Below are 10,818 nucleotides of genomic sequence, written 5' to 3'. Positions count from 1 at the left end.
CATATTTTGAACTAAGGGCAAAACCATAATTTTATTTTGAACTGAGGGCAAAATCGTCATTTTTAACTGATGGCAAAATCGTAATTTTAACTTGCGGGCAACACGGAAAGTTTATTTTGAACGGGGGCGAAACGGTAATTTTAAACTGGGGATAAAATCGTAATTTGGCAGGACCATAGTTGGGGGCAAAAACCATAAATTTATGTTCAACTGGGGGCAAAATCATAATTTTTAACCGTGGGCAAAAGCGTAATTTTAAGCTAGGGGCAAAACCAAAAGTTTATTTTGAACCGAGGGCAAAATCACAATTTTAACTATTATATGCTAACTAAAAAAACACCTGTTGGTTACCGCCATCTTTGGCCAACCAGAAAAGAAGACTATTCCCCAACATTGAAAATGTAAATGTAGTAAATAAATAAATAAATACATATAGTTATGTATGAAGATGTATGGTTTATCAGAAGTATAAGCATGTGTATTTTATTTATCAACTAGTATTAAGTGCCCCCGCGTTGCGGCGGGGCATAAACCATGCCAAGTATCACTAATGCTACACAACTAGCAGCGACCAACAACGCCGAAAAAGCTCGTAAAAACAAAATAAACTAAAAGGAAAAAATAACACCGTATGAAAAGCATATGTAAAATCGTTGAATCACGCATGCCGGTTGCGGCATGATAATGCGGATAAATTAGACTAAAACGTAAAAATAGAAAAGAATAACTAAGTCGATCTAAGACCACGCGCATTGCGACGAACATGTCACGCAGGGAAAAATAGATGCGTTGTGACAGTCCTGTCAAACGGGAAAAAATAGACGAAAAATGTTGAAACCCACACGCACGTTGCGGCGTGTTCACTCGCAAAATTAGAACAAAACGTAAAACGAAAAATTTGCAAAAGATGAAAAATACGGGGATCAAAGTTGAAATAAAAATATGTTAGGATTAAATTGCAAAAGATAGAAAAAATTGTGTTAAAAGTAAAAAAATAAAACCAAAGATGTTAAAATGCAAAAAATGAAAACATTTGGATTAAAAGTGAAAACTCAATTTTTTTTTTTTTTTTTTTTTTTGAAAAACTCCCTAACCTTAGAGTACAACTCACTAAAGTACCAACATGTTATAAATTTATAGTATGGTAATTTTGCTATTACAATGATAATATAAAATAAGAAATTTAAACAATATTCTATATTGTAAGATTAATAGTGGGAACAAGGAAGTCTTTTTAATACACTGTATTTTTTATTAAGTTTGATGGTTAACATGACTCAACTCGACCCGACATAACCTGATCCAATAATTTTGTACATTGAGTGATAGACATCGAAATAACGAAACATGGTGATACCAGTGAAGAAATTCTTGGGTCCGGAGACTCCGAAACTCAGAGAGGTGATATTATTGATGGTCAAGTAAGTCGCCAATTGTGGGTTGGGTTAGTTTTGTCAATTGATCAAGTGGTTTAGTTATGATATTTACGTTTATGTTACAAAGGGCTTGTAGCCTAATGGTAGCATTATCTTTACCATGGTGTAAGTCCATTTTAAACTGTGAGGGTTCAAGTCCCGTTACTAGTGAAATAGAGTATTTGAGAGTAGTTTATTTTGACATTCACAAACAAAATAAAAGGTTATACTTCTGTTTACTAGTAGTTGAATGGTTTTTCTGGCACTATAAATAGCCATTTTGTACATCATATTCATTGTATACCTATTGTGGTTAACTGAAAACAAGGCGACATCATCGTCGTGTAGGCTTAACTCATTCACTAACTAATCCATTAACTAATACGTTGTGGGTTAACTAAGCTTAAATAAAACAAAAGAATAATAAAAAAACGTTTTATTCGTTGTTATTGGGTGAACCCCACTTAACTTCAGGGGCACTTATGACTCACTCATGCCCACAACGGGTAACATTAGAAATATAGAGACTCACATACAGAGATAATTTTCAACTTTTTATTTTAGTGTTTTTATGTGTAAATAGTACAAGAGTGTATATTTGTTGTTTTAAATAAAGTACTAATTTGATGCAATCAACAAAAAATAAATAGATTTGTATTTTTAATTGTTCTAAGACTTGACACTTGTACGAAACTGGGTTTGGATTGCAATTATCGCACTTTTTCGATCATGAGGTGTGGGTGACCTTTTGCCATTGGGTTTACCCGAGTGGTCGGACTTTTGTTGGTCGTTAAAAGAAAAAAATAAGATTCGTTGTTTTAATATCTGTGTGCGTTTTTTGTGGGTGTTTTATGATTAAAGAACACACATGCTCATGTGCTATGGTGTTATTACAGATCTTATAAACTAAGGGCCTGTTTGTTTACCTCTTAACGAGGCTCTTAATAGGTCAGACCGTTTACTGGTTCAGCACTTAATGGTTCAGACTATTTGTTTCATGAGCAAATGTCTGAATGGTTAAGACCTCTAATCTAAATTGGTCAAACATTTGCCTCTGAACGGTTAAGCATTTTACAAGCTCTTAATGGTTCAGACCTCTTACTGGTTCAACACTTAATGATTCAGACCTCTTACTTGTTCAACACTTAATCATTCAGATGTTGCCAAACAGCCCCTAAGATCCACACAACCCTTGGTTTGTAGTTCTTTGGTTGCAAAGTTGAGCTGTAACATTAACATTTATAAGAAACACCCTCAAAAATATCCTTGTAAGTTGTAACCTAACACACCAACTAAACACCAAAAAAAAATAAAATTTACACTCTATAGTTACATAAGTAACAAAAAAAATTAAAAAAAAATAACCCACAAAATCATTATGCAAGCCTTATCTTGAGAAAAGGGATGCCCAGACTATTCATACAAGTTAACACACCTTGAGCTTTGATGGACAAGCCAGCGGCCCTGTACAAATGCACGGCTGCACTCATAATAAACCGGTCAGATTTTGCACCACCGCTATCACTAATGCTTTCGAACAAAGATACACCTTTCTCCACATATCCATAGTCCAAGTAGAATCTAAGCATGGTTTGATAACACGCAACGTCTGGAATCAATCCAGCCGCAATTAGCAGCTCATAAACCCTCTCGACGTCCTCCAACACGCCTGTTTTTGCATATGCAGATAGTAACACGTTATAATGAGCACAAGTAGGGGATATCCCAATCCCCCCTTGTTTCCTCATCAAACTAATGGCTTCCTCCGCTTCCATGTACTTCTTACCAGCTGCGTACCCTCGAACAAGGGTGAGATAGGTAAAAGAGTCGGGTGACAAACCATCCCTTTGCATCTCGTTAAAAAGTTGAGCCGCTTCTTTGTAGGATCCGCCACAAGCATACACATTCATCATAATATTGTAGCTTACCTATAATAAATTTATATATATAACATAAAATTATTACTCTGATTAACACAACATTTTTATAATAAACCATAATTTCCATCACCAAACCATATATCATTTAAGATTATAACCATCCATAGTTGTAAATGGCGAATAGCTACAAATAGCGATAAGGTACCTGTATGCTACATAGCAAATAGCGATAAATAGCAGGCGGTATTTTATAAATAACGATACACTAGGAAATTGTTTTTAAATTTTATATGTATATTATATCAAAATACCCTGGTATATATGCTATTTTACATGTATATTTAACAAAAACCTAAAATCCAGCTATTTTATAGCTATATTTAATTGTTGTTTATATTAAAAAACAAAATAAACAATCGCTATTACCGTTGTCTATCGCTACAACCCTAATAGCGAGCCTAGACCTATACGCCACCTAGTGCGCTATAGCGATCGCTACACTCGCTATTCAGTGGTGAAGCTTGAGATTTCCGTCGGGGGGTCGAAAACGTATATACCCAAAAATTTCTGTAGAACCAGGGGATCGAAAACGTATATACCCAAAAAATTCTATACGAAAACCACATATATTACACTACTGAGCGAAAAGTTCGCCCCCCCCCGGGCCCCTTCTAACCTGCGCCAATGTCGCTATTGACAACTGTGGTTATAACTTACAACTATACAAGATAAATCTCTATATATAATGGGGTGCATACCTGCCCAGGTTTTATTCCTTCTTCCTGCATCTGATTAAACAAGATCGACGCTTCATCGATTTTACCAGCCTTCCCATAGTAAACTATTAAATTCGTGTACGCTTTCTCATCCAGGGTCACACCCTTTATTCGAGCAGTGTTGAACATCTCTATAGCTTTATCAAGATCTCGACTACGCCCATACACACTGCATATCTCAACAAGCTTAACATAAGAAAAGAGAAGGGAACTCTTGTTTCTTGTTATACACATTGAAATAAATAATAGAGTAAATTACGTTTTTAGCCCCTGTGGTTATATCACTTTTACTATATTAGCCCAAAATAAGAATTTTTAACATATCTGCCCCCATGGTCTCTATAACTAACCATTTTGGCCCCTAAGTCTAGAGATCACGGGGGCCAAAATGGTTAGTTATAGAGACCATGGGGGCTAAAATGGTTAGACTTAGGGGCCAAAATGGTTAGTTATAGAGACCATGGGGGCAGATATGTTAAAAAAAATTATTTTGGGCTAATATAGTAAAAGTAATATAACCACAGGGGCCAAAAACGTAATTTACTCTAAACAATATCTTACGTAATCATGGTGTTGAATGTCTGAATTGACGGAGCAACACCTTTTGTAAGCATCTTCTCGTAGATGTTTGCGGCAAACCTCAATCTACCTGCACCGTTTAAAAGATGGTTTGCGCGTATTCACTCAAAATTAAATAAGAGAAAGTAAAATGGGACTTAAGAACAGGAAGCAAACCCGCATCTAGCATTGCTTTTATGAAAGTATTGTATGCCACTGTATCAAGCTCCGTGTTTTTATTGAAACAATTATTTATGACATTCGTTGCATCCCGATGTTTTCCTAGAAAGTGAAAAATATAATTATAACAATAAGCATCAACTGTATTAACACTTGACATTTAAGATAAACCAACTTAATCATGTTAATGTACTTGCAAAATTCAAAATGAAAAGAGTAAAATGACATTTTTGTCCCTGAGGTTTGTCTTTTGCGACTTTTGTCCAAAGGTTTGTTTTTCCGCATCTGGATCCAAAAAAATTGAGATTTTGCCATTTGGCTCGTTAACTCCATCCATTTTTCTCCGTTAAGTCAGGGGTATTTCCGTCTTTTTTGCTAACTTAAAGAGTAATTAGGTCTTTTCCGTCTTTAAGTCAGGGATATTTCCGTCTTTTTTGTAAAAAGACCGAATTGCCCTTTAGGGGGGGGGGGGGGGGGTTATTGCACGGACCTCCCGGCCGCTGGAGTGATCCCACTCCACAAGCTAGCAACGTCCCAATGCTGCCTGGCGGTGAATACCCCATCCCGAGCTGAGTCCGTTTCCCTCTGGGAAGAAGGTGGCAGAATACCCCCTGCCTGGACTCGAACCCGGGTCTCTATGAAGAGTAGAGGTGGGACTGGCCAACTGGGACACCCCAGTTGGTTCGAATTGCCCTTTAAGTCAACAAAAAAACGGAAATACCCGATAAACGGAGAAAAATGGATGGAGTTAACGAGCCGGATGAAAATGGCAAGATTTTAAACTTTTTTGGATCCTGACGCGGAAAAACAAACCTTTGGACGAAAGTCGCAAAACTGGCCAAACCTCAGGGACGAAAATGGCAATTTACTCAAATGAAAAAGCAAGGGTAGGGACATTGTTTTCTCATTTCTTACCACAATTACTCAATGCGTTAACCAGCATGCTAATTGCAACAGCACCAACATCGCGGCCTTTCTTATCTTCCTCTACGTAAAACAAATATGCTTCATCCGCTTTTTCAGATTTGACATATACATCAATCATACAACTGTATAAATGCTTTTGCTCTGAAGAAGCATCTGCCACTGCTGCAAATGCGCGTTTGGCTCGCTCCACCTGCTTTTGCTTTCCGTATAAATATATCATAGATGATAAAGTAGAAACCTCTGGCTTGCAACCCAGCTTCAGCAATAGGTCAAATAAAGATTCTGCTTGAGATGTTAAACCTACACCAACAAAGAAAATTTTGGTACCCAAAACGAAAGCAGGCACATGTAGGGTTGCAAACAAACCGAACGAACACGAACAAGACCTTGTTCGTGTTCGTTTGTTAAGGAAATGTATGTGTTCATGAACTGTTCGTGAACACTTACCCAACGAGATTTGATGTTCGGGTTTGTTCGTTAAGGAAATGAAAGTGTTCGTTTGTTAATTTTAGGCAGCGAACGCAAACGGACGTTCAAGAACACAAATGGAAACAAACGAGCACAAACAAGCGTTCATGAACAGAATATATAATACATTGATACTTATTAAATATTGAGTGAATTTCAAGAATTGTCCTTTATCTTTATACCCATTTTCAGGCGTTGTCCTTTATGTTTAAAATTGACGAGTTTTGTCCTTTATGTTTTCATATCATACACGTTTTGTTCTTTAGGCCTAACCCAGTTAGTTTTTTCAGTTAAATTTGGTCATGTGTTTTGCACATGAGGGCATTTTTGTCAATTCAAAGGTAAGTTCAACGGCAGATTTATAGCTCAAAGCTTCTGCAACCTTTGAATTGACAAAAATGCCCCAATGTGCAAAACACATGACCAAATTTAACTGAAAAAACTAACCGAGTTAGGCCTAAAGGATAAAACGTGTATGATATGAAAACATAAAGGACAAAACTCGTCAATTTTGAACATAAAGGATAGCGCCTGAAAATGGGTATAAAGATAAAGGGCAATCCTTGAAATTCACTCTTAAATATTTAATTTGTCAGAATTTTGAAGTACTTGAATAAATATAAAAATTAAAAACACTAATAAACTATCGAACACAAACGAACACGTTACCGAATGTTCACGAACATAAATGAACTTGTTCGTGTTCGTTCATTTATTAAACAAACGAACACAATCGAACTTCCCGCCGAATGTTTCACGAATAGTTCACTGAACGTTCGGTTCGTTTGCAGCCCTTAGGCACACGCATCCTCAATGGAAACAACTATACCTTCTTTCATGAAATTGTTAACCACTTGATTGGCTACTTTACAGCCATTAGTAGTGTTCAACAACAAGTTGAGTGTTTTCTCCATCTTATATGCAGTTTCGGGTGCCATATACAGAGTCGACAATAGCTCAAACGCCAAGGGATCTAAATCAACTTCTTCAAGTCCTGTCAAATCTCCACGTATACCCATCAAAATCGTTCGAATGAACTTATCATCGTCTTCTTCGAACAATCTGTTTTCGCTAAGCTCTTGTATCATTTGCTCGGCATCATGTGACATGTTTTCCTTACAATATACCTTCATAACCGTTTTCAGAAGCACCTTATCAAATTTTACTTTATTTTCTCGTACATGGACGATCAACTCTTTTGCCTTCTTGGTAAGCCCTAGTTTCATATACAAAGTCAACATGTCTGTGCAAGAACGACAATCGGGAAAACCCGTCTCCGAAAGAGCTTGAAACGTACGTTCGGCGGCTTCTGCATCCTCCTTCATTACATAGCATTGCAACAAAACAATATACGCAAATCTTGAAAAACTTACGTTTTTAGATCTCATTTGTTCCATTATATCTAGTGCCTTTTCATAATTCCCGGTACTCAAATGCACTTGTGCCATTGTTATATACGTTTTATCGTCACTTAATAAACCTAACTTGCCAATCTCTTCAAATGTTGCTATCGAATCCTCGTATAGACCAAGCTTACCGTATATCCTAATAAGCAAACCGTATATGACTTCGTCCACTACAACTTTATACCTTTCCATTTCCGAAAATAGAGATAAAGCTTTCGAATAGTTTCCGCTTCGATAGTAGAGAGATAAAAGAGACGCACACGTGAAGTTACTCGGAACTATATTTTGTTCTCTCATATCATGATAGAGCCTTAAAGCTTCATCTTGGTTACCCTTTTTACAAGTTACCGCAATAAGATGGCTATAGGTAACCTCCTCCGGTACAATTTCCATACTCTTCATCTCGTTAAAAGTCATAAAAGCTTCATCGGTAAGACCATTTTTCACCAATGACGTGATAACAACCGTGTATGTGAATTGGTTTGGAGTTACACCACTTACAACCATCTGTCTCCAAATCTCTATGACGTTTTGGTGAAACGATTTCTTCTGCAAAGATGATAGCATGAAATTGTAAACCGCAACAGAGAGCACGATACCCCGTTGTTGTACGGCCGAGTAGAACGACAACATAGCTTTGTGGCGACCCCATTTAGCGTATGCACACAACATGGTTCCGCACGCAACTTCATCTGGCTCGCACCCGGCTTCGAGCATTTCCAAAAACGTCTCTTCCGCAAGCTTGATTTTTCCGGTTTGTCCATAAGTTCGAAGAACGAGCGTATAGGCTATTACACTGGGCCGGTAACTTAACTGTTTAACCATAAGACTAACATTACACCAAATTAATGTAAGAGCATACATGTAAAGACATATAATAGACAAGGAATTTTCACACCTTAATGAATAAAGCTAGTAAAAGTAGGGTTGCAAACGGACTAAACGTTCAACGGGAAGTTCTTTTGTGTTCGTTCGTTTAATAAATGAACGAACGCGAACAAGAAATTTTGATCGTTTAGTTAAATGAATGAGCATGAACAGAGTTTGCGTTCGTTCATTTATGTTCGTGAACGTTCGGTAACGTGTTGGTTTATGTTCGATAGCTCATTAGTGTTTTTAATTTTTATGTTTAATTAGAATACTTCAAAATTCCGACAAATAAAATATTTAATAAGTATTAATTTAGTTCATGAACGCTCGTTTGTTTTCATTTGTGTTCATGAACATTAGTTTGTGTTCGTTATCTAAAATTAAACACAAACGAACACGAACACTTCATTTCCTTAACAAACGAACACGAACATAAAATCGCATTCGGTAAGTGTTCACGAACAGATCGTGAACACATATATTTCCACAACAAACGAACACGACAAGTTTTTGTTCGTGTTCGTTCGGTTGGTTTACAACCCTAAGCAAAGGAGCAGTCACCTGTAATTTCATCCATGCAAAAAAGTCTCGGGCTTGTCTCCAACTCCTTTGCTCTTTCAACACCGTACACATCTCTCTAAAAGTGAGAGTAGTAACAAAAGAAGCCATAACCTGCCTCATGTCATAAGACCCTTCGGGCAAACCCGAAAGGCTCCGAACCCGTTGAATAGCTGCCACTACATGCCGACCGTACAAGTGCCCGTTCCTATCATCCTCCAAGTATTGTATCATCTGCTCGGGTGACCTCTTGATCCACCTGGGTGTTAAAGCTTGTGAACCCTGGTTGCGCCTCAATGTGCTTAAATAACGGGCTTTTGCTTTGATAATGCGACGGGCATTGTCGTCGGAGAGAGGATTCTTTGGGTGCTTTGATTTGGGTTTCGGTTTGTTTCCATCGCTCAGAGACCACGGGTCTGGTGAGACCGAACAGGAGATTCGCGATGAGGAATTAAGCTTCGGATGATAAGGATGCTTCCAAGGTTGACACGTCAACGGAGTTGTGTTCAGGAACGAAGATTTCAAACCTTCCATGGACGTTCAATACCGTCGTCACCGTCTCACAGGACGACCAATACATGCATTCTTCAAGATAATGAATTTACGGACCTGCACCACAAATTCAATACATTTTTACCATTTCACATATCAAGTAGATTAGGGTTTTCTATTCAGAAAGGGATGGCGGCGCAGTTTGTTGCTCGTCTACCTGCTATCCTTATGTAATTTGCCCTGATGATTGGAATGAAATAGATAAAATTCTAATTCTAATATATATATATATATATATATATATATATATATATCAACTATCAAGTCAAATTGCACAAATTCAAGCATAATCCTTTTCAATGCATATGAATCTTACTAACCCTAACCCTAACCCTAACCAACCAGTAAATGAGAATCAACTCATGGCAACCAAAAATCAAATGTACATGCAAATTACTTTAATTCAGAGAGTATCATCAACCCTAACTTTTATTGAGAATCATATAACAAAAATTTGAAAACATACAAACATTAATTCCACAACAATTAAGTTTCTTTTAATATTTTAACCAATGGCAAACATGTTTCCCACCCAAATTACAGTTTCTATATAACTATTAATAATTAATAATGTTAAACCTAGAAAAAAAACAAATAGAAATATGTGAATTTGAAAACAAACATAGCTCAAAATTACAGTTTCAAACCTAGGCAAAGAAGCAGCTATCTCGTGTTTTGGAATGATAAGCAAAGAGTGGCTACAATTGCACTTTTGATTTTTTGGGAAGTTAGGGCCGTTGAATATTGGAAAGAAATTAGTTAGGGCTGGTGGTTATTGCAGTGGTTGCAGTGATGGGGGTGGTTGTTGCAGAGGTCGTGAGCTGGGTGTTTTGGTGGTGGTGGCCGGTGCACGGTGGTGGTCGTGGTGGGAGAGAGAGTGTGTTTGGGAATATTTTTTCCTAAAAAAATGTTATATCTATATACCGAATTATTTTACTTATAATATGTTTTATATTTATTTACATATAATATATTAGAAAAAATGATTTAAGTGATTTTTTTGAACAGGTAATTTCGTTCACAACCAACACCAAAAATTCAGTAGAGTACATCACCTCAGGGTAGTGGGTTACTAGACCAAACTCCAAATATCTAGGCTTGTAGTTTGATTATTATTTACATGTATTTAGGTTTTTAGTTTGATATTATGACACATTTAAATGTTGATTATCATGCTAATGAACAAATATTCTATTTACTTGAAATATTAAATTTATTTTGTGTTGTT

General features: G+C 36.8%; 1 protein-coding gene across 2 annotated transcripts; it reads right to left on the bottom strand.

The window, feature by feature from the left end:
• Nucleotides 1–2,634: 2,634 nt before the first annotated feature.
• On the bottom strand, nucleotides 2,635–10,519 carry LOC110881866 (pentatricopeptide repeat-containing protein At5g27270). 2 transcript variants are annotated; one of them, XM_022130015.2, is made up of 8 exons: nucleotides 10,238–10,519; nucleotides 9,042–9,647; nucleotides 7,034–8,423; nucleotides 5,725–6,036; nucleotides 4,807–4,911; nucleotides 4,633–4,720; nucleotides 4,054–4,240; nucleotides 2,635–3,343 (listed from the first exon to the last, which is right to left on the bottom strand). In XM_022130015.2, the coding sequence occupies exons 2-8, from the start codon at nucleotides 9,570–9,572 to the stop codon at nucleotides 2,792–2,794; spliced, it is 3,165 nt and encodes a 1,054-aa protein (XP_021985707.1). In that variant the 5' UTR covers nucleotides 9,573–9,647; nucleotides 10,238–10,519; the 3' UTR covers nucleotides 2,635–2,791. The 2 variants fall into 2 exon arrangements, with proteins under 2 accessions (XP_021985707.1, XP_021985712.1); XM_022130020.2 differs by lacking the exon at nucleotides 10,238–10,519 and having other exon boundaries at nucleotides 7,034–8,439; nucleotides 9,042–9,341.
• Nucleotides 10,520–10,818: the final 299 nt, after the last annotated feature.

This window comes from Helianthus annuus, chromosome 1, assembly GCF_002127325.2.
Source record: "Helianthus annuus cultivar XRQ/B chromosome 1, HanXRQr2.0-SUNRISE, whole genome shotgun sequence".
In the NCBI taxonomy this organism is placed as follows: domain Eukaryota; kingdom Viridiplantae; phylum Streptophyta; class Magnoliopsida; order Asterales; family Asteraceae; genus Helianthus; species Helianthus annuus.
Note: the sequence above shows the minus strand (reverse complement) of the source record. Positions and strands in the feature narration are given on the sequence as shown.

Coding starts and splice junctions, on each gene's coding strand:
- LOC110881866 (XM_022130015.2), bottom strand. CDS start 9,572: ATGGAAGGTTTGAAATCTTCGTTCCTGAACACAACTCCGTTGACGTGT. Junction 6,037..7,033: donor TAACAATTTCATGAAAGAAG/GTATAGTTGTTT, acceptor TTGTTGGTGTAG/GTTTAACATCTCAAGCAGAA. Junction 4,912..5,724: donor TAACGCATTGAGTAATTGTG/GTAAGAAATGAG, acceptor TTCACTTTCTAG/GAAAACATCGGGATGCAACG.